The sequence below is a fragment of the Podarcis raffonei genome, chromosome 1, assembly GCF_027172205.1.
Source record: "Podarcis raffonei isolate rPodRaf1 chromosome 1, rPodRaf1.pri, whole genome shotgun sequence".
Lineage (NCBI taxonomy): Eukaryota > Metazoa > Chordata > Lepidosauria > Squamata > Lacertidae > Podarcis > Podarcis raffonei.
In genome coordinates this window covers 108,784,010-108,808,008 of record NC_070602.1, presented here as the reverse complement: position 1 = coordinate 108,808,008, position 23,999 = coordinate 108,784,010, and the positions used below count along the sequence as shown (strand labels likewise).

The 23,999-nt window shown below is 44.3% G+C and overlaps 1 protein-coding gene across 1 annotated transcript in view; it reads left to right on the top strand.

Moving 5' to 3' along the window:
- Positions 1–23,999, top strand: part of LOC128423431 (sodium channel protein type 2 subunit alpha-like) — a 76,956-nt gene that overhangs the window by 32,458 nt on the left and 20,499 nt on the right. Inside the window, exons 12-18 of the mRNA XM_053408562.1 lie at positions 3,637–3,909; positions 6,167–6,517; positions 7,071–7,203; positions 8,022–8,260; positions 14,824–14,997; positions 15,500–15,856; positions 16,317–16,802. Coding sequence (XP_053264537.1) covers positions 3,637–3,909; positions 6,167–6,517; positions 7,071–7,203; positions 8,022–8,260; positions 14,824–14,997; positions 15,500–15,856; positions 16,317–16,802 — 2,013 coding nt within the window. The remainder of the gene's footprint in view (positions 1–3,636; positions 3,910–6,166; positions 6,518–7,070; positions 7,204–8,021; positions 8,261–14,823; positions 14,998–15,499; positions 15,857–16,316; positions 16,803–23,999) is intronic.

The following is a 23,999-nucleotide window of genomic DNA, read 5'->3' as shown; positions in this document are numbered from 1 at the left end:
AACCTGGTGACTCGGCGGGCACCATTTGCGCCCCCCGACCTGCGAAGGAGCCTTTTTAAAGGCTTCGGAACGAGGGACGGGGTGAGTGGCGCGGTGCTGAGAGTCGACTGCTTCTCCTGCGGAGTGAAGCCGCATTGCCATGGTTGGAGAGCGCTGACTTCTTCTTGTGAACAATTGGATTCTAAAAGTAACAACCCGTGAGTATTACGGAAACTGGAACTGTAAAGAAATTTTTTTTTAAGAATTAGGCACGATCGGGGAAGGTGTAAAAAGGAAGTCTGCCTCCCCGTCTTGTAAACAAGTTAAAGCAAGGACCTGCTAACTAAGGTCGAGAGAACCTTTTTTTCCCTTCTTTGGTAAAAGACTTTAATTTCACGGTTTGGCAGTATAAGAAATCTTGCTGGAGGATAAAGAGCTAATTTTGGGAGCTGAAGTATCACCCTCCCGGACCCAGGAGTGTTCCGCGAGAGAGCCTGTTGATGAGGTACTAAAGAGTTTGACAGCTGTCAAATTAGCTGTCAAGACGGAAAAAGAGAACTTTGTTTCTGTTGCTTCGGCTGGTTATATCTGTTATAATTTTGTTACAATTTGTTGAAAACAAGGAAGAACTGATACAAACTAACTGGATTTTTGGATTTGAACTGGAATGAATATTAAGAAACCAAAATCCCTCTAGAGGGGGTTTTGGGACATTACAAGAATGGCTGGAAGGGGGAGAATTCAGGCTGAATTGGACAGAGTCTTTGTTCTCTTGGGAAAGTTACAAGGCCAAATTGATGTTTTGGCTATAAATGTTACAACTCTGGACTCAACTGAAAACGATATCATTGAATCTGATAAGGATTTGAATCAGGAAGTTTATTCAACTGAACAGAAAGAGAAACTTGACAACTTTGAGAATTTGGAGAAGGAGACATATGTTGTCCCTGAAGAAAAGGAAGGAGGAGCTGTAATTCTGCAGATGATGAAGGAGGACTTGAGGTCTGACACGATGGTAATGAAGGGAAATAAGAACTTGATGTGGAAAATCTGGCCTGAATTGGAGATTGAAAAAAGGAGAGATCTCCTTATGTGGAGATCTGAAGACCTAAGGATTACAAATTTGCTTAAGGTGGAGGTTGGAGCTTCGGGGACATTTGGACTTGAAAGGAGTAAGAAACAAGATTTGGGCTCCACTTTTAAGTATGGAGGACTGGTTGGAAGAAATATGGATCCTGAAGGGCCAGAGCTTCTCCGAGATTTGGTGTCTAATTTTAAGGACAATAAAAAAAAACCGGCAGAGAGGAATTGAGAGAGAATTAAGAGTCTCGGATGTGAGATCTCCAGGCTAATACTAGATTAAGACTGATGGACATTTGTTGGGGACTGAAACAGGGAGGGGGGGTGGAGTTTGGGAATCCAAAGGGTACATAATTATAATGTGTTTTGTTTTTATTTTGTTTTTGTAATGTGTATGAAAATTGGGAAATTCGTGGAAGGGAATTTGGGTCGACTTTAGAAAGAATGTTTTAAGAATGTGTATTGATGTATAAGTATTGATGTTTAAGTTTGGATAAGGTAAAATTGGTTTTTTAAAATGAACTAAATTAAATGAAAATAAGGTTAGCAAAAATAAATTGAGGAAATGGATGAAAGAGAAAAAGTAAAATAATAATATGTTAAATTAAGTATAGAAATAGGTTAAAAATTATGGATAAGGATTTGCTGAATTAACAATTTGAACTGGAATACAAGAAAGGGAGGTATGAGGAGGTCGGGGAAATATGTTATTGAAAAATAGGTATTGTGAACTTTATGTGTTTTTAATCTTTTTTGCTTTTTGATTCTTTTTTTATTGTATTAAATTTGAAAATCTTAATAAATATATTTTTAAAAAAACAACCAGAGAAGCTAGTTGACTTTCCAGCCCTTTCCCTCCGGATAGCCAACAGAGAAGAAGTGGGTGACTGCAGGAGCCAGGCAGAATGGTCGGGGTTGGGCAATAGGGGCAACGTTCCTCCAAATCTGCAGCTGGCATTGGATTTAAGTCTCCCTACGGGGTGAGCTCCCGTTGCTCGGTCCCTGCTCCTGCCAACCTAGCAGTTCGAAAGCACGTCAAGTGTGCAAGTAGATAAATAGGTACCGCTCCAGCGGCAAGGTAAATGGCATTTCTGTGCACTGCTCTTGTTTGCAAGAAGCGGCTTAGTCATGCTGGCCACATGACCCAGAAGCTGTACGCCGGCTCCCTCGGCCAATAAAGCAAGATGAGCGCCACAACCCCAGAGTTGGTCACGACAGGACCTAATGGTCAGGGGATGATTGCCCTAGAGTAAGGAAGCCTGCATAGTGTGGCTGGAGCGTATCCATCCAATGCCTTCCCTCCATTTTCAGCTGAGGCGTATTCTTATTGCATATCCATGTGGTTGCTAAACACAAGGAAGGAGAGTGGGGCAGTACTCACTAGGCTGCACATATGCTAGTCCCACCCCTAACCTCTGTGTGGTTGACTGAAGCCATGAATGGGGCTTTATGTGGACACAGCTTTATGTGTGATAGGGAACCCTGGTGTGGTCTCAGTTCCCAATCAGGCATTCAGGGACTTTTCTCATGTTCCTCCAGCTTTGTGAAGGGCAGTATGGGACTGCTGTAAGTGCAGCAGCTGAAGACAGGGCCTGCAGGCATGATCCAGTCTGAACAGTGTACAGGAGGGTCTTGGGAGATCAGACTGGCCTTGACCAGAGCCAGGGCCTTTTTGGCCGTGGCCCCTGCCTGGTGAAACGCTGTCTCACAATAGACTAGGGCCCTGCAAGATTTGACATCTTTCCGCAGGGCCTGCAAGATGGAGCTGTTCCGCCAGGCCTTTGGTCAGGGTTCAGCCTGACTCATTTTCTCTTTGTATAAGAACAAGCATGAAGGAGGTTCCCAGCCCACTCATAGGTCCTTATAATATCAGTGGAAACAGTTGGTCTTGGCGAGTATTAACTGCTTCCAATTTTAACCTTAAGATTGCCAAATGTCCACTTTTAATTTTAATGTTAACTGTGGGGTGTATCTTAATTGATTGATCGCTTGTGTTATGCATATCGTCTTATTTATATGATGTTAGCCACTCTGAGCCCAGCTTTGGCTGCGGAGGACAGGCTGAACGATGGGGGTGAAGACACTCCTTATCAATGAATGTGACTCGTCAATGGGATAGGAGGACTAGAAGTGAAAAACTCAGCAGAAGCAAATAACTAATGATCCACTGGCCTTCACTACCAACTCTTAAATAGTAGGGTGGAATTGGCTGGTGTGTTCCAGAAACATGGGCAGGTGGAAGTAGCTGTGAAGGAGAAAAGATTGGGAGCTAATGGCTCTCTGTTGGACTATAATAGGAATAGGCATGTTCTAAGCAGAGGCAACATACCATTGGTGGCTAACTTATTAAAAACTACAGGGACAACTATGCTGTACTGTATTGTCAGAGAACTTCATTACCTTAAAAGAAGAAAGCAAGCATTATTTTATTCCAAATAGAGAGGCACTAATTATTGACATTTGTACGTAATTGCTTTGTGACTGTGTACCCTTGGAAGCAATAATGAATCTCTCTAAGGTTATGATTTAATGTGGTAATCCAACTAATGCTAATTACCTGACACTGTAACACAACAGACAACAGCAGCTGTGGCAGCAGCATCGATGGCATCAAGAGATTTCAGCGGCGTGGGAGGATTGGGGGAGCTCTTGGAAAGTTCTTCAGAGGCATCTAAATTAAGCACCAAGAGTGCTAAAGAAAGGAGGAACAGGCGGAGGAAAAAAAGGCAGAAGGAACTTTTGGAAGAAGAAGATAGGGCCGAAGCTGAACAGTTTCCTAAATCTGAATCGGAAGACAGTATCCGAAGGGGAGCTCAACTATCCTATGAAAAAAGGACTTCAACTCACCAGGTAAAGTATGCAAGCTATGTAATTCTGAGGCAAATTTTTTCATGTATATCCCAGGTCATAAGGAATAGGACAGAGCCCTTTCCATGGTGGCCCCACAACTGCACAACTCTCTTCCACAAGTGGCCTGCTATGCTCCATAATTAGGGTCTTATAGAAAATCCATTAAGACTATTTCTTTCTCTTTTTTGGTCCAAGTCAAGGTGTGCAAATAGAGACTGGCTTTGTTTTGCAGTGTCTCCCACTGAATTCTGTGGAACAAGCTAAAAAGCATGCAATCTGGGTCATAGCTGAAAGAAGGCAAAGCCTGCAGATACTGGGGGGTCACCAAGGACAGAGGGGGATATTTCACCCTCACCTCAACAGTGTCCCTGAGTGCATCCTTTTACTTTCTCCCATATAAGTGAATATTTACATTTGAGGACAAATAAGAGGTGGAGGCAAAGGCTGCCCCACCACCACAGTGACCCCATTGTGGGAGTTGTACCTCTCCTTCCAGTACTGAATGTAGTGTCGGGGGAACAGAGTGGGGGCTACATGATCCCAAGACTTAGGTGTAGGTGTTATAGATTTATTTCTAAAACTTGCCACTACCAAAGTCCTGAAGCAATTTACAGTCAAAGGAAAAGACCAAATAGCAAAAATAAAATAAAACATATTAAAAACATATGCAGAACAAACTATCATAAAAGGGTTTATCTCCACCTTAACCACCACGTGAAATTTACATGTGAAATGTTGTAACACAGATAATGGTGGTTTAAAATAAAAGTTGCTAAGCCAGGAACTTCAAACCTCTTGTTTCAGAGTATCTTTAGAACCAATAGGAAAATCAATCAGACTAGTCCAGGGATTACTGGAAGTTTAAAGTAACTAGATCCGAAAGCATATTCAGAAGCAGGAGTAATAAATCTTAACAGAAGGATTGTCTCCCCACCTCCCAGTGCTAGTGATGACTTTATTTATTCATGAGTACTGCTAATGAAATATGCAGAGAGGGAGTAAAAGATTCCATTAAGGAGTTTCTTGTTGTGCAATTAAATAAAAGCGTGGCCAGCAAAAATTGATTCCCCCCCCCCTTCTCTCAGTGGCAAAGTCACCATCTTCAGGTCTCTTGTGGCTGCTGGATGTTGCTTGAAAGCATTAATTGATGAGACAGTATGATTAATAAATGGTGGATTAATAGATCTCAAGTTAAATGGATTTAGCCATTGGGCTTTCCCCAAAGCAGTAAGCAACAGCCGCCTACTTAATACGCTTTCTTTTGCCTTCGGAAGCATCTAGTGATGTTTGAAAGATCCCCCTTGAGGATAATGCAGGGCGGGTCATGGCTATGTATAATTAAATGGTTGAGGGCATTTTGCCTAACAATGTTGCCTTGCATAATGGGTTGGAGAAGAACAAGTAAGCCTAAGCTGTGTAAATGGGTGTCAAAACTTAAATAGGAACATAGAAGTCCCCTTATACTGAGTAATGGGTCCATCTATGGTCCATCTAGGAACAGTAATATATACTCAAAGTGTATACTCAGTTCTGAACAAACTAAGCCTTGTCATAGCTGCCAGAGGGCTGTGAAAATTTGTGTGCCAGGCTTTTTGGACTCGTCTACCCATGAAGTTTCTGAAACCAAAGGGGGTACATTGGTTGCCAGGTGTGATTTCCACCCCCCCAGCTCTCCTACCCCACTATTAAGGTTCCAGGGATTGAAATTTCTGCAGGCAAAGCACTCCTACCTGAGCTAGCATCCTTCCCAAGACCAGGGGAGATCTGGGTCTATGGAAGAATAAGCCAAGTTGAGTATCCTGAAACAGCGGGACGCGGCTGGCGATGTGGGTTAAACCACAGAGCCTAGGACTTGCTGATCAGAAGGTCGGCAGTTTGAATCCCTGCCACAGAGTGAGCTCCCGTTTCTTAGTCCCTGCTCCTGCCAACCTAGCAGTTTGAAAGCATGTCTAAGTGCAAGTAGATAAATAGGTACTGCTCTGGCAGGAAGGTAAACGGTGTTTCCGTGCGCTGCTCTGGTTCGCCAGAAGCAGCTTAGTCATGCTGGCCACATGACCCGGAAGCTGTACGCCGGCTCCCTCGGCCAGTAAAGCGAGATGAGCGCCGCAACCCCAGAGTCAGCCATGACTGGACCTAATGATCAGGGGTCCCTTTACCTTTAAGTCAAAAGCAATTAAAACAACAACAACCCATGAGTGGTTCCAAATACTAACTGTGTTGTTGTTTCCCCTCTTCCCCTCCCCCACCCCCCTCACAGTCTTTGTTGAGCCTTCGCGGCTCCTTGTTTTCCCCGAGGCGCAACAGCAGAACCAGCATTTTCAGCTTCAGAGGCCGAGCAAAGGACATAGGATCAGAAAACGACTTCGCCGACGACGAGCACAGCACCCTCGAGGACAACGAGAGCAGAAGGGACTCTCTCTTTGTCCCAAACAGACACAACAGCGAGCGCCGCAACAGCAACACCAGCCAGGCGAGCCTGTCGTCAAGGATGGTGCCGGCGATTCCGGCGAACGGGAAGATGCACAGCACCGTGGACTGCAATGGCGTCGTTTCCTTGGCGGGAGGACCTCCTGGGCTCATATCACCTCCTGGGCAGCTTCTGCTAGAGGTGAGAAGCTTCCTATTCCACTCTGTCGCATCTGGCATGTTTCTTACATCTTAGACCCCCGGTGGGAGACCTCAAGCTCAGGGGCCGAATGAACAACTCTGTCTGGCCCTCAGAACTCTCTCCAGGCCACACCCACCACTGGTTCATCTTTTCCCCCTGAGTTTCTTTCCTGGCTTCAATGTGCCCATGAACTCTTAATCATGCTTGTTGTTTGTCTGGATGGAGATAGAAGGGTGTATTTAGAAAGTAGACTACTGGGGTAAAAGCAAAAATTACATTCATGGCATGTGCCGTCAAGTGGTAGCCCAGAATGGAATGTGAACCAGGTTTCCCCATCCTTGCCTTACACTATGATGCCTCTGTTTGTGTACACTGCCTCTGATTTTCCCAGATGGCTACCACCACCACTAAAGCACATGCAAAGTTGTGCGTATTGAACACCACCAAAAAACCTCAGATCTTGGTGTGATCGTATATGTTGGGGGGGGGGTCACATTTATATAGCTTATAGCTTGAGTTCCTGGAATTATATTGACCACAATTGTATTTTCAGGGTACCACCACCGAAACAGAAATAAGAAAAAGAAGATTGAGCTCTTACCAGATTTCGATGGAGTTGATGGAAGAATCTGCAGCAAGGCAAAGAGCCATGAGTATAGCCAGTATACTCACAAACACCATGGAAGGTACAGGGTTGGGGGGGGGCAGGAATATGTTTGGCCATGTATTGTGCTGATGTCACACTCTTAAAAGAGGGCCACTTCTATTTCAGTGGAAAGTAAGCATTGTTAAGTGCTGAACCCTGAGGCATTCATTGAGCATTTCCATTGTTTAGAGTGATTCATGTTGATTCAGCCCTTGTAAAATTCCCTAATTTTATTTCCACCTCCCTGTCAGGCAGCTGTTAAAATGGTTTTCAGGTGATTTTTGCATCGTCTCTAATGATGGCATGCCTGGCCTTCCTGGGTAACAGGTATTTCTGATGCACCAAAGAAGAAAAGAACCTTCCCGTTCTTAGTGGCATGAGAAGCAATTAGTTTGTACCAAAACTTGTGCCTCATCTACCTCATCTAAGTGCTAACGCTTCAAAATGGCAGTGGTTGGCAAACCAAGGGAAGACAATTGTAGCCTTGTGTACACGCCAGTCAGATTTTTATTGTTTGTGGGCAACGCCCATTACAATATAAATCACAAAACAACCACAATGGGCAATCCAATACAAGGGTAAGTAAAAGCATCAAGTTTTTGAATTACAAATAATCGAAACTTAAAATGATAAATCATTTATAGTTTTTTTTTAAATTCCCTTAGCAGTTTTTAAAAAAAAGTATCCTGTAACATTCTCATTTTTAGGTAACAAACTTGCTAACATCAGCCAGCAACCATCTAATTTTGTAATAATTGGATAATCCTATGTACTGTATAGTTCTGGCTGTTCGTTGCAGAAAGCCGATTTATTTTTTATTTTTTTAACCAATCTCTTGCCTATAAAATATTTTTCCAGAACTTGAAGAATCCAGACAGAAGTGTCCACCATGCTGGTATAGATTTGCAAACACGTTCTTGATCTGGGATTGCTGGCCTCCTTGGCTAAAAGTGAAGCACATCATGAATTTGATAGTGATGGATCCATTTGTGGATCTTGCTATCACCATCTGCATTGTTTTGAATACGCTGTTTATGGCTATGGAGCACTATCCGATGACTCCCTATTTCAACCATGTCCTTTATGTTGGAAACTTGGTATGTGAACAATTATTTATTCACGTGATCTTATAATAGGAATCCTTAAGGCAATGTACAATGCGGTATACAAGAATTTTGAAATGTAACTCAATTAAAAAGAGAAGCTGAGTAAAAAGCAGTGGAATGTACCAGAATTGAGATGCACAGAATCCAGATATGCAGCACCATCTTGAAAAAAATTCCTGAGTAACGGGAGATTTTCAGTGGCATCTAAAATTATCTGAAGAAGTATCTGAAGAAGTGTGCATGCAAACGAAAGCTCATACCAATAACAAACTTAGTTGGTCTCTAAGGTGCTACTGGAAGGGATTTTTAAAATTTTGTTTTATCTAAAATTAAATCAGTGATGAGGATCACTAGGTTTCCCTGATGAAAGTTATTTAGTAAGCGTGCTGTAAAAGTCCTGCTCCAAGACTACAAGGTTTAATCCCCTGGAGGAAAGGGCTGGATTTTTAGGATCTTTTGATGAACCCCTCAGGTGGCCCCGAAAGCTGGTGGGAGAGCCCCCCTCAACAAATTCCCACTGTAGCTCCGGCTCATAAGGAGACCCACCCCAGAGCCCGAACAGGACATCCTCTATGGACTCCAAAGAGGGTCTCCTCATGAGCCAGAGGTGCAGCGGGGCTTTGCTGAGGTCCTTCAGCGTCCTAGCTAACAGCTGGCATGTGGGAAAAACACGCCTCAACTGAGCAAGCCCCCATGCTCTTCCGGCTGGTTAAGCAGCTAAACTGACTCAGCTGAGCAAGGTCCCGCCCTGCTGAGGGAGGAGCTCGTTAAGCAGCTCAACTAAAGCGTGGAAGCCCCTCCCTGCCTCAGCTGAGCAAGGCCCCGCCCTGCTGAGGGAGGAGCTCGTTAAGCAGCTCAACTGAAGCGCGGAAGCCCCTCCCTGCCTCTGCTGAGCCAGGCCCCACCCTGCTCAGGGAGGAACTCGTTAAGCAGCTCAACTGAAGCGCGGAAGCCCCTCCCTGCCTCAGCTGAGCCAGGCCCCACCCTGCTGAGGGAGGAGCTCATTAAGCAGCTCAGCTGAAGCGCGGAAGCCCCTCCCTGCCTCAGCTGAGCCAGGCCCCACCCTGCTGAGGGAGGAGCTCGTTAAGCAGCTCAACTGAAGCGCGGAAGCCACTCCCTGCCTCAGCTGAGCCAGGCCCCACGTTGCTGAGGGAGGAGCTCATTAAGCAGCTCAGCTGAAGCGCGGAAGCCCCTCCCTGCCTCAGCTGAGCCAGGCCCCACGTTGCTGAGGGAGGAGCTCGTTAAGCAGCTCAACTGAAGCGCGGAAGCCCCTCCCTGCCTCAGCTGAGCCAGGCCCCACGTTGCTGAGGGAGGAGCTCGTTAAGCAGCTCAACTGAAGCGCGGAAGCCCCTCCCTGCCTCAGCTGAGCAAGGCCCCACCCTGCTGAGGGAGGAGCTCGTTAAGCAGCTCAACTGAAGCGCGGAAGCCCCTCCCCGCCTCAGCTGAGCCAGGCCCCACCCTGCTGAGGGAGGAGCTCGTTAAGCAGCTCAACTGAAGCGCGGAAGCCCCTCCCTGCCTCAGCTGAGCCAGGCCCCACCCTGCTGAGGGAGGAGCTCGTTAAGCAGCTCAACTGAAGCGCGGAAGCCCCTCCCTGCCTCAGCTGAGCCAGGCCCCACGTTGCTGAGGGAGGAGCTCGTTAAGCAGCTCAACTGAAGCGCGGAAGCCCCTCCCTGCCTCAGCTGAGCAAGGCCCCACGTTGCTGAGGGAGGAGCTCGATAAGCAGCTCAACTGAAGCGCGGAAGCCCCTCCCTGCCTCAGCTGAGCCAGGCCCCACCCTGCTGAGGGAGGAGCTCGTTAAGCAGCTCAACTGAAGCGCGGAAGCCCCTCCCTGCCTCAGCTGAGCCAGGCCCCACCCTGCTGAGGGAGGAGCTCGTTAAGCAGCTCAACTGAAGCGCGGAAGCCCCTCCCTGCCTCTGCTGAGCCAGGCCCCACCCTGCTGAGGGAGGAGCTCGTTAAGCAGCTCAACTGAAGCGCGGAAGCCCCTCCCTGCCTCAGCTGAGCAAGGCCCCACCCTGCTGAGGGAGGAGCTCGTTAAGCAGCTCAGCTGAAGCGCGGAAGCCCCTCCCTGCCTCAGCTGAGCAAGGCCCCACCCTGCTGAGGGAGGAGCTCGTTAAGCAGCTCAACTGAAGCGCGGAAGCCCCTCCCTGCCTCAGCTGAGCAAGGCCCCACCCTGCTGAGGGAGGAGCTCGTTAAGCAGCTCAACTGAAGCGCGGAAGCCCCTCCCTGCCTCAGCTGAGCCAGGCCCCACCCTGCTGAGGGAGGAGCTCGTTAAGCAGCTCAACTGAAGCGCGGAAGCCCCTCCCTGCCTCAGCTGAGCCAGGCCCCACCCTGCTGAGGGAGGAGCTCGTTAAGCAGCTCAACTGAAGCGCGGAAGCCCCTCCCTGCCTCTGCTGAGCCAGGCCCCACCCTGCTGAGGGAGGAGCTCGTTAAGCAGCTCAACTGAAGCGCGGAAGCCCCTCCCTGCCTCAGCTGAGCAAGGCCCCACCCTGCTGAGGGAGGAGCTCGTTAAGCAGCTCAGCTGAAGCGCGGAAGCCCCTCCCTGCCTCAGCTGAGCAAGGCCCCACCCTGCTGAGGGAGGAGCTCGTTAAGCAGCTCAACTGAAGCGCGGAAGCCCCTCCCTGCCTCAGCTGAGCAAGGCCCCACCCTGCTGAGGGAGGAGCTCGTTAAGCAGCTCAACTGAAGCGCGGAAGCCCCTCCCTGCCTCAGCTGAGCCAGGCCCCACCCTGCTGAGGGAGGAGCTCGTTAAGCAGCTCAACTGAAGCGCGGAAGCCCCTCCCTGCCTCAGCTGAGCCAGGCCCCACGTTGCTGAGGGAGGAGCTCGTTAAGCAGCTCAACTGAAGCGAGGAAGCCCCTCCCTGCCTCAGCTGAGCCAGGCCCCACGTTGCTGAGGGAGGAGCTCGTTAAGCAGCTCAACTGAAGCGCGGAAGCCCCTCCCTGCCTCAGCTGAGCAAGGCCCCACCCTGCTGAGGGAGGAGCTCGTTAAGCAGCTCAACTGAAGCGCGGAAGCCCCTCCCTGCCTCAGCTGAGCCAGGCCCCACCCTGCTGAGGGAGGAGCTCGTTAAGCAGCTCAACTGAAGCGCGGAAGCCCCACCCTGCTGAGGGAGGAGCTCGTTAAGCAGCTCAACTGAAGCGCGGTAGCCCCTCCCTGCCTCAGCTGAGCCAGGCCCCACCCTGCTGAGGGAGGAGCTCGTTAAGCAGCTCAACTGAAGCGCGGAAGCCCCTCCCTGCCTCAGCTGAGCAAGGCCCGACCCTGCTGAGGGAGGAGCTCGTTAAGCAGCTCAACTGAAGCGCGGTAGCCCCTCCCTGCCTCTGCTGAGCCAGGCCCCACGTTGCTGAGGGAGGAGCTCGTTAAGCAGCTCAACTGAAGCGCGGAAGCCCCTCCCTGCCTCAGCTGAGCAAGGCCCCACGTTGCTGAGGGAGGAGCTCGTTAAGCAGCTCAACTGAAGCGCGGAAGCCCCTCCCTGCCTCAGCTGAGCCAGGCCCCACCCTGCTGAGGGAGGAGCTCGTTAAGCAGCTCAACTGAAGTGCGGAAGCCCCTCCCTGCCTCAGCTGAGCCAGGCCCCACCCTGCTGAGGGAGGAGCTCGTTAAGCAGCTCAACTGAAGCGCGGAAGCCCCTCCCTGCCTCAGCTGAGCCAGGCCCCACGTTGCTGAGGGAGGAGCTCGTTAAGCAGCTCAACTGAAGCGCGGAAGCCCCTCCCTGCCTCCCTGCTGAGGGAGGAGCTCCCCCATGCCTCAGCTGAGCAGCCTCAACAAGCTTCTGGCTGCCAAGAGGATGCACCCACCAGCTCAAAAAGATCGCCTTTAAGCTGGGTCTTCTGAGGGAGGTGTGTTCCAGCACCTTTTTCCCTAGGAAAAAAGCACTGGGGGGGCACCATTGCCGTGGTTTCACCCCACTAGACACCCCACTCCTGCCCCACTGGATAAAGGAAATGCTTGCGTACAGTGCTATTTTTCTGAAAAAAGAGGTGCCAGAACTCACCATGAACAGCTCCCTTGTTCTCCTATAATGGTACCCACCTGAGAGGTGCCAGAACTGAGTTCTGGTGAGTTCCGGCTGCAAGAAAAAAGGCCTGCTTGTGGGTAACTAGAAATATCTACAGTGGTACCTCAGGTTACATACGCTTCAGGTTACATACGCTTCAGGTTACACACTCCGCTAACCCAGAAATAGTGCTTCAGGTTAAGAACTTTGCTTCAGGATGAGAACAGATATTGCGCTGCAGCGGCAGCAGGAGACCCCATTAGCTAAAGTGGTGCTTCAGGTTAAGAACTGTTTCAGGTTAAGAACGGACCTCCGGAACGAATTACGTACTTAACCCAAGGTACCACTGTACTTCAAACTTGTCACTGTCTTTCGCTTGAAAATAAAGCTGTGCACAATAAAGGAAACTAGTTGCTAATGCCTCAAAAATCACTGCTGTTAACCAAACAGGTGTATTTTGTGTGCATTTTAAAGTATGATTGCACTGTGTTTGTTAAAATGAATAATCACCATCCTAATTCCACAGGTGTGGGTCTCCTTAGCAAAGCCATTGGGAAGACTAGCGGGAAATGACTATGCAAAGCTCTTAAACAGATGGCTCTCTTTGCATCCCGCCCCTATTACCTTCGCTTCTTTAGGCTCTCATTAATGAAAATGCGATTACGAATGTTATTTGACAATATTAGAGAATCTTAGCCCATGTAATCTAAGCTGCTTTGCAGAGATCATTTGTGGAGCAACACTTAGGCTTAGCCTATATAATTTTTTCACAAGCTGATTTAGTCGTGCTGCCATTGTTCCAGCGCAGAATTGTCTGCAACGCTGGAAAGTTTGTAGATCACATTGCCATCTCATTACCTTTGTTCAGTAAAACAAATTACTTAGGAACCTAATATTTCAAAAAGTGCTTTAAAATAAGAAAAAAGACCATCATAATAATGTTACCACTTTAGTAGTGTGGTGGTGGAATATTTAACAGTACCATTCTGATAATCCAAATTAATTCTAATATATCAGTGCCTGACCTAAAAGTCCCCATTTATGTCCTCACACGTCCCCAGACAGAAATTATACCTTTATGGACCTTTCATTTTCCTAGAACACGAAACTATATGAGCTTTTAATGTGAAAGATGAACACAAATAGAAGAAATATTCGTACCTGTGTAATTTAACACTGTTCAAGTTCCAGTGAATGACCTACTGATTTAGAGGTGCTGATTCAGAATGCATAAGAACAGCACATTTGGCTGGTGCCCTTAGTGCCAGATATAATTAGATCATGCCATCTATGCACACTGTATTATGTTCCCCCCTTTTCTGTTATTATCATTATTACAATTGATTTATAAGCTGCACCATTGTCTCAAGGCGGTTTACACATGAAGTGTTCTAGGGGCCATCAAAAGTATTCTTAAATCCCCATTGCGGGTATCTTAGGGTGCAGGTGCAAGTGAGCGGTGCAGAAAATCGAAACAGACTACAGTACTCAGACCATTTACTTCAGCATGTGAGGTGTGACTTGCAATCCACCTATTTTCCAGTTAATTTAGGGCTGGTTCCCAAAGGCCAGTGAGCCTCGTGTGAGCGTTATCAGGAGTGTGCAGGATTGCTAGGTTCATATTCCAGAGGCACTTGCACAGAAACACTGATCACATCCACGCATGCCTTCCTCCAAGAACCCTGGGAATTTTCACATACCTACAATTCTTAGCACTCTTAGCAAGCTGGAGTTTGTGGTAACAATGAAATATTTGTGTTCCAGATCACTTGTTTTAAAACATATGTGGGAAACAGGTACGCGCTGTAGGGTACTCCCATCTGAAGCAGTCTTCATACAGTATTAACTTTAATTAGGGACGAGTGCTGGTTCACAATGTCCTCCCTGCTGGTACTCATTTAAAAACCTCAAGTCTTTTACTCTCTTAATCTCGTAACCTCATTTTGTTGGTTTCCATCCAAAGGAAGTTAATTTACTATTATTTGGTGGCCTGCTTTGTAGCTTGGCAATTGATTATGAGCCTTTTCCTTCTTCTCCTTTTCAGCCAAAGGAAATTACGATGAAAGTCCTTGATTACTTCTACGTAATTTAAAAATTAATTGTATTAAAATTAAGTGTTTCGTTTTTAACAGAAAAACGTTAACTGAAGGGGCTTCAGAAGTGACAGGAGAATGTCTCCGCAGAAATGAAAAGTTCAAGCAAAAGTATTTTTTAAAATGACCCAAATGTTAGGGATATTGAAGATAAGAGCATTTTTCTGCTATGTTACCTGAAAATATCTGCCACCCTATTTTTTACTATGACAGCATTCCAGAATATGAAATGCAGTAGAATGTGAATAATATATAGAGAGAGATTGCTATCCTAATGCTGATCTAGCATTCATTCCATAGGATTACACAATGAAAGACCACCCTAAACTCACCATTTTAAAGTGGTGAGCCTCTTTGGAATCAATTATACTTCATTTCAAATAATTTTTTTAGTTTGTAAACTTAGTATGCAATTGGGCTAGTTTAATTTAAAAGAACTCAAATGAAGTGTAAACTAATTCATTATACTTGCACTTAGGTCTTCACTGGGATCTTCACTGCAGAAATGGTCCTCAAGATAATAGCCATGGATCCTTATTACTATTTCCAAGAAGGCTGGAATATTTTTGATGGCATCATTGTCAGCTTGAGTTTGATGGAGCTGGGTCTTGCAAACGTGGAAGGGTTGTCAGTCCTAAGATCCTTCAGACTGGTAAATGTGCAAATAGTACCACACAAGTTTTCACATAATTCCCAGTGTTTATAGGCAGAATGCAATATTGGCTTCGGCGTATTTGAAAGAAACTGAGATCAAAATTTTTTACTGCTTTGAATTTAATAAGTATCGCTTGTGAAATTTGTTAACTGATTAGTAACTCCACCATGTTCCTTGAATTCATGCTTTAATCTAGTTTATAAAACGAATGTCATTCCAAAAGGATTTGACACATATACCAAATGTGAACTGATGGCTACTGTAGAAATGCTAATTGCAATGGAAAAAATATGTGAATGCAGTTATAAATGCTCAGTATGTGGCCTGTTTCTCATTCATTTCCTAAATTCCACTAAATGTATATAAGCAGCTTGTTCCTCCTTCTTTCTCTAAATTTTGATCAAATGTATTATGTTTTCATTTCTGAAGCTAAAATACAAAACACATGGAGAAGTATTTTGAGTAGTAATGATAATGTCTTATTGTTATTGTTTTCCAGCTCCGGGTTTTCAAATTGGCAAAATCCTGGCCGACGCTAAATATGCTGATCAAAATTATTGGCAATTCTGTGGGAGCTTTGGGAAATCTGACTTTGGTTCTGGCCATCATTGTCTTCATTTTTGCCGTGGTGGGCATGCAGCTGTTCGGCAAAAGCTACAAGGAATGTGTGTGCAAGATTGCAGAAGACTGTGAGCTTCCGCGCTGGCACATGAACGACTTTTTCCACTCTTTCTTGATCGTGTTCCGAGTCCTTTGCGGAGAATGGATAGAAACCATGTGGGACTGTATGGAAGTTGCAGGTCAAACCATGTGCCTCATTGTCTTCATGCTGGTCATGGTGATTGGAAACCTCGTGGTATGTAAATCAGGCTTTTTGAAAAGTATTAGGATGTCCAATAAACGCTGTTTTGTAGAAAAATCACTAGGGCAGAGTTTAACTCTGGGTCCTTATTAAGCTTTGCATAGTATTAATGTGAATGGTTTTACAAGGCTAGTTTTCTTGGAAGAACAATTTGGCCACAGAAGAAAAATATGTTATTCTAGTTTGCCATGAGAAAAACAGAGGAGAAACTATGTGTCGGAACAGAAGTGCTTCTCTGTCTATGCACATTATGTTTTAGAAAAAATGCAGCTGTACTTAGATCTTCCCTATATAGGCTGAGAAACTTGTGTTTTAAAACAAAGCGGTCTATTGATTGGCCCACTATGTGTGTCTCCTTCCTCCTCCTCCTCCTCCTCCTCCTCTTCCTTTGTTGATCTTCTTTTTCTGTACAATAGAAACCTGTATTGGTTTTGTTCTTTCCCCCAACTTTTAGGTACTGAACCTCTTTCTGGCCTTGCTTCTGAGCTCCTTTAGTTCAGATAACCTCGCTGCTACTGATGACGATAACGAAATAAACAATCTTCAGATTGCCGTGGCAAGAATTCAGAAGGGAGTAGATTATGTAAAGAAAAAATTACGAGAGGTTGTCGAAAAAGGCGTTGTCAGGAGGCAGAAAGCTGTGGAGGATATCAAAGCCCTCGAAGAACTAAGCAACAAGAAAGACAACTACATTTCCAACCATATGATGGTTGAAATAACTAGAGACGTTAATTACCTGAGAGATGGGAATGGAACCACAAGTGGTGTGGGCACAGGCAGCAGTGTGGAAAAATACATTATTGATGAAAATGATTATATGTCATTCATAAATAATCCAGGCCTTACTGTGACTGTACCAATGGCAGTTGGAGAGTCGGATTTTGAAAATATAAATACAGAGGAATTTAGCAGCGAATCTGAAATTGAAGAAGGCAAAGAGGTAGGATTTTATACACACACACACATATATATATATATACACAAGCACATGTGAAATGAAGCTGAAAACTAATGAAAAATACAATTTTGAATGTATTTTATTGACATTGTCGTATTTATGTCTCTGCACATGTAGCAGTGCTGCAAGATTAGGCAGTTCTTACTTCATAGCAACCTTCTTACTGCTTATTAGTTCCTTTCTTATTGTAAGTGTGTGTTTGGTTTACAATGGTGACATTTCTCCCATGGTGTGAAATTTTGAATGTGTGGGGGTCATGGTGCATGAGGAGGGGACTGTTAATTTCCCTTATCAGCTATGAGCCCACCCTGAAAATTCCCTCACAGATCATTTAAAAATACTCCTACTAGGACCAATAGGAGGTGATTCCCCCCAAGCCTTATAGGGGAAAGGGCAAGGAGAGAGGGATGGGGGCTGAATGGGGAGACCCTACAGGTTGAATCAGACCTATGGACTAACTTACTCCTGATGGGCTTACTCCTGGTGTCAACAGTGCTGAGCTAGATGGAGCTATAGCCAGTATAAGACAACTTCCTATGTCCCCATGTTCTCTTGCACATGAGAGTCTTGCAACTCACCTTTCATGCTCTGCTATGCAGTAGCAACAGAACATCAGGTTGAATGGTAGAAGAGCTCGCCTCATCAGAGAAGGTGAAAGCTCAGGGAAGGTGTCTGTAAGGGTGTAGAGGAGTTGGAGTCAATAATGCCCCCTTGCCACACACCTCAAGTTCCTTAGAGCATTCCCCTGGAAGCTGGTATTTAAAAAGCTGAACAAAAGTGGGGGGGGGGGGGGGAGAGAGAGACTGTTAACTTAGATGTAAAAAAACAGCTCTGCCCTGCTTTCCTCACATCCGTGCTAATGGGAAACGACTGTTCAGACTATCACTGAAGCCTAAAAGAAAATGTAAAGTGGTTTTGAGGAAAACCGCACTAGGCAGAGGCCTACGGCAATGGGCTGGCCAGGATCCAAACCCTTCATGTGCAAACAGAAAGTGTGTCTGATCCACACATAGGAATACGTGTGTGAGAGAGATAGTTTGAGTAGCAGCCCTTCGCACCTCATGGAGTGCTGTTCTGGGGGACCTTAAGCTTGGAGGAGTTTCAAGGTGCTTCCCATGAAGGAACAGAGAACTACATCTAAGTACTTGGGATTGCAGCTGTGCTGAATAATCCTTGAAGCATTTTACTTGATAGATTGCTACCGAAACATCAAGTATTCAAGTTCTTGAGTATTATTTAGTCACCTATATGAGTACTCCAGAAAAGATGCAAACAAAACTTTTTATGGAAGGGAATAAAATGACATAAATTCAGGAAAAATGAAATCTGGACATCTATTTAGGTTCTGTGGTGATCTTGCCTTGGAAATGTATGGTTTTCATTGGGAAAAGCTTTAAAGTATGGCATTTCCTATTTTAGACAGAAGTATCTCTTTTTGTCCCAATCTCTTGCTTCCATAGACTTGATTCTTCTTATATGCTGGATTTGTATTTTTTACTACTGACTGATTAAATACTTGGTGGTTTGGCGACGTGCACAATTATTGACAGGTATTTATTAGAGCTGGCTGTATTCAGTGGGTCATCTTGACAAAAATTTTATTTGATTCCAGCATGAGTCAGAATGGCCAAAGAAATGATCTGCTAACATTATTATAAACTGCTATCTAATGTGACAATAATCTCAGTGAGTGGCATTGATGAATAGAAAACATAAATGAAGGCTAGCCAAATGAAGAATACATCCTACTTTATAGAGGGCAGCCCTCTATTTGAAACGCGGTCAGAGGACACTCCTCTGTTTCAAGGCAACCTCTGTTCAAATGCCTGTCTGGTCCAAGTCTCCTTTTAAAATATTAAGGCATTGGTTTGCATCAAATTTGCAAATAACGTAAGTAAAAATCCAACAAAATCTCACCAAAATGGGGAATTCCTATGGCCAGTTGTGCAAATAGCTACTAAATGTTGCTAAACTTTTCACCAGTAATTCTATATGGTGTGTTCTGGAAGCACTGGACATTTTTAAAAAATAAGATTATCTTTTAAAGTTTCAAAGCCAAAATGCTTTTTGTGCATTTGTATGCTGTAAAATTTACTCTTACAGCTCTCTCTCTCTCTCTCTTTTTCCTGTTCTCAATAATTTCTTGTAGTGGTTTCTTAACCAGTTATGTAACATTTATAAGAAGTGCATCGCCTTCTTGTCATTAGGTCTTTGGTGTTCTGGTCTTGAAGTACTATAGTTAAATGAATTCACTGATTGGTTGAGAGCTGGGTTCATTTTCTTACCCAGTGACACTTCACCTGTTATTAGTAGTTTTGATTTTGATTTTTTTTAAAGGATATTTGTTTCCTAATACCTGGCTGAGAATATATTCTGCGCAGCTTATTTTATTTATTTTCAAACTGATGTTTAATTTGCAATTTTATTTATCTTAAATTGGAGCGTAACTGTGTCCAAAACTAATGGAAGTGTTTCTCCTCAATAGAAGCAACTGTTGCTTTCTTCTTCTTTTCATTTGTGTGGCTCAAAACTTTGAGGGTTGTGCAGGAGCATAACTTGCAAGATTCATACAATAGAAAGAGACACATTTAGTTTCACACATTCATTCCTCAGCCCCTCCCCTGGAATTTTCATAATTAAGGTCAAGGGGAAGCCTGTTGAATTGAGAAGCTCCAGGACATCTTTGCAGAAAAGATCTGAAACAACAGCCCTTCCCTCAAAAAAGGAACAGTAGAGGTCTTAGTTACTGAGGAAAACAAACTTCTTGCCATTTCTATCTTTTTTTCTGTCTTTGGTTCATCAGATCCTTCTGCAACCTATTGATTACAGTGTAAAATGCAGAATGGTTAAGAAACCAGAAAGGGGAAGAGAATAAGCCTTTTCTCTTTATGCTAAATAATACATTAATTTAGACTGTAGTCCAAGAGACCACTGATGATGGACAGACCATTTTTTAACAAGTGACAATATATTTCTGGATTAAAATAGGAATCCTAACAAAGGGGAGATCACATTGCAGAAGAAGGAGCTTTGCCAGATCAAAATGTTCCAGAACAGGGGCATCGTGGTTCTTTCTTTAACAAAGTAATAGAAATCTAGGGTGTCTTCCACTCCCCCCAAAAAACAAGTTGTCTGTCACATTAGAATGAAGAACTTCACTTAAATAGTTGTGTTCCTGTGTGTGCTTATTTGCAGTAAATTCCAATTTAACTCAGAGAGACTTGCTTCTGAATGCTCATGTGTATATCTGGCTCCAGTCAACTTTGGGGAGGAGCTCTCCAACTCAGTCTCCTAACACCAGCATTTTTCCTTGCCATAGCTGGCTCGCCTGGGGAGTAAGAGTGAATTTAAGTGGGGGGAAAGAACGCCCAGTGTCCACAGTTGGCTCAGTGGTCCCGTTCTCCTGGCTGATCCCTACAATGCCAGCTGCTGATTGTGGATCCAGACTCATGCTTCAGAAGGAAGGAGGGTACATAATCCCAGGATCCTCTCCTGATCTCTTAACCATAGTTTAACAACTGTAGGCGTTACATCACCAGCTCATGAAACAAAACAAAGTAGCTGTGGCTGCTAATCCTTCTTCATAGTGATCCCTGTTACTCTGATTATGCACACATAGACCATGTGGGGAATCTGTGGCCTTCCACTTGTTGTTAGACTACAACTCCCACCATTCTTGACCATTGGCCATGCTGGGTGGTGATGATGGGAGTTAGATCCTGACAATATCTAGAAGGCTGCAGATTCACTGGCCCTGATGTAGAAGGTTCTTAAGGATGTAAACTGAATTCTGCAACCAGCCAGTTATCTGTATATACCTTTTCTTGCAAGTTTGATAATGATATCTTTAGCTCTCTTTCTCTCTCCCCCCCCCTTCCTGAAAATGTACTAAAGCCATGTCTGAATGCTAGCCTCCAAAGAGCAAAAGACTGGAGGTAATATGTCATGAACTTCATTGCCTGCCATTCTTACTTCTCACAGGGGTAAAACCAAGCAGGAGCAATCAAGAATGCAGCTCTGGTCCTTTTTAACCAGGTAGATTCAACGTACCGCCACTCTTGCACAGGTTACCTAAGCAAGTTATACATACATAATCACACTTTTCTGGTGAATATTGACTGGCCTGCATGCTACCGAGCTATGTTTCCTTCCCTGCCCATTGCAAGACGGTCTAGACATGCACAGCTGCTCTCTGCTGAGTCCTGTGACTCACACATCACAGCATGGTCAGGCAAGATTGGCAACCCCAACATACATTTTGATTCTGCTAATGACTTTTCTAGATGTATTTGATTATCAAGTCCTTTCAAAGCTACTGCATGACCTATAGGTTTTGTAAGATGGATCATGAACTGACAAGAATGTTGAACTCTCCAAAGGCCAAGGGGGAAAAAGGGAGCATGCATAGTTTTTAAAAACAATAAAAACAACCCTTTTTGATTCAGCCCTTATAAATGTGGCACATATTTAATACTGTCTTCTTCAGAAGGGGACGGCGACGGGTTAAATGAATATAATTTCTGATTTTAATTGCTTCTTGGGTTTCTCTGTTCTATCTATCTATATATATACATACACATCTTTCTTGAACTGTTCTTTCAAGCTGTTGTCATGCAAGGTTCTCTAGACCTAATACAATTCCTCTAGAATTTGTTTGAGGATTTTCACATATATATATTATGATTCGGTAAAGACTATAGGCAAAAAAGTAGTCATGGGCAGAGCAATTGTATGGGGAAGAGAGAATCTATGGTTGGAAGAACAGTCAAAGCACTCTCAATCTAGCATCAAGCAAGGCAGTAGGTGGAGAGGTTGGAGAGGAAATAAATATGCCAGCTCCCAGGCTGACATATTTCCCTCCCATGTCAGAGGTGGGATTGGGATCTGCCCTGATCCACCCATTTTCCCTCCCTATCTGTGCTGGAGCATTAATAGCAGAAGGGGGATGGTTGTGGAGGTTTCCATGGACACCACAAGGAAGGTTCCAGGGCAAACCTGCTTCCTCTCTGCCATTGGAGAGGGACGTCTTCTGTATCCTATGGTTGCTGGGATACCCCCTGGGGATTACAGGATTGTATCCTCATTGTTGTTTCTTTTTAAAAAAAATATAAAAAATATCTTTATCAAACAATGCATTTAAAACAAAGAAACAAACAGAAAGGGGTACATGTTTTCTGATCAATTATTTGATTTTGATATTAGATATTAATAGTGGTAAAACAGAATAAATGCCAAATTCAAACCAATAATTCATATTCGTTCTTCAGAAAATGCTCTATAGTTAATCTTATGCTTTTAAAATTCCCAGAACATTTGCTTTAATTTTTTTAAAGCAAACACTTGTTGATATTTTAGCCAAAAAAAGGTGATACTTCTGCAATCTGAGTGATGCTTGCTGTTCCATTTCAGAAGGTTTCAGTGGCAGCTGCCAGGCAAGCAGCAAGTGAAGAGATGGTCCTTGCCTTTAACAATAAGTTGCTGAAAGCTGTGGTAATAATGAAATCACAAGATGTTATAATATTGCAGCGTTTGTACTAGCTACTGAGCTTTCACACTTATTCACAAACGAGTTAGAACTCTAAAAACAACTTGGTTTGTTCAGGTTTTAATCTTCTATGATCCTCAAAAGTAGGTAATAGCCAATTAAAAAAAATAATTAAAGTCAAAATAAAGTGACTAATTCTACTATTGACATATTGCTGTTCACTAACAGACAGGTCAAATAACAGCAAAAAAAGTATTTGATGAGACTCCTGGGCTAGGCAGCGGTACCACACAGAATGCCTTTCTGTGTTGTTTGCTGTCCGAAACAGACTACATCTGCTACATGGATCTGCATCCCCATATCAACTTTCCCCATTACCTGGCCATATCTTTTACTGTGGGAGTGAATTCCCTCCTGCCCAGCAGGAGAAATTCCCTCCGGCCCAGAGGTAGAGAAACGCATTGCATAATGGTCCAGTTCATGCAGTGCGTTCTCCTAGACCAGGGATGTCCAACTTCCAAGAGACTGCAATCTACTCCCACTATAATAACACTGGCAGTGACCTACCCTTTGGATTAACCAAAGTTGTTGAGCTTTCTTGGGGGAGACCCATTTTTTTGCAAATGGATTTACTCTCCGTTTTTGGTTATATCTTTTGGCAATGCAATAACTGGCCACCCTGATCAGTGCGCTATTGGTAAACTTAAGAAAGACATTAAGAAATCATTTTAAGCAAATTGTTGAAGACTGCTTTATTGGAGTATAAAACACAAATATTGTCAGGCTGCAGTTCAGGAAGAGGCTTTGGTTGAAGGGGTGAGAAACTTTTTTTTTTTGGTCTTACTCTCTATGCAACTGAAACCTTTTTTTAAAAAAAATCAGAAATGTGACTGAATTGTAAAAGAAAATGAGAATTATTTATCTGAGAGTTTGTCAAGTCTCAGGGCAATTTAGAATGTTCAAACCATATCTCAAGCTGACTTATCCCTGATAATTTATAATGGCTGAATCCCTTTGTTTATTTTACTGTCACCTGAATCATGAAATGGTTTGTAAAGCTTTTAACATGTGTATAATGGCCTGCTCCTGCTCCCACTGAAACAGTGTCCAGCGAAAAGCAAATGAGAGCAAGACCGGGCTTTAAGTGAATGCTTTAACAATGGAAATGAGCCCCACTAACATGCTGTTGGGCAAAGCTTGTGTTGATTATTCTTTTGTGGGCAAAAAAACCAAGAGCTGTGCTCAAATCCAAAAGAGGCTGCTAAAGTGGTTGTCCTATTGCTACCTACTCCTATTTAGATGATAACTGCTGCGTACTGTCCAATGTTTTATGATTCCAATTATTTTTTTCCCCATATCATCATTTTTTAAAAAAAGAAGAAGGTGGGTTTCTGCTTTTCTTGGTGCAGTTTCACTAGTATTGCACAGGCTTCTGCTCTAGTCAAGCATGTTGTTTTGCTGATTCAGGCCTTGGGAATGCTGCATCATCAACAAATGCTTTCTAATGTGTTCCTTGCGGGTAATATGATGTTCCCTCCCTAGTAGCGCACAGCGGTGACCTTTGAGAGGTCTCTAATGGAAAACGGCCTGGTAACATCTTGTCAAACGGTTCGTTTTTTTAAAAAAAATGCAAAAGTAATTGTGTAAGTCAGGGATTGGGAAGCTGTGCCACAGCAAATGCTGCCGGACCAAAA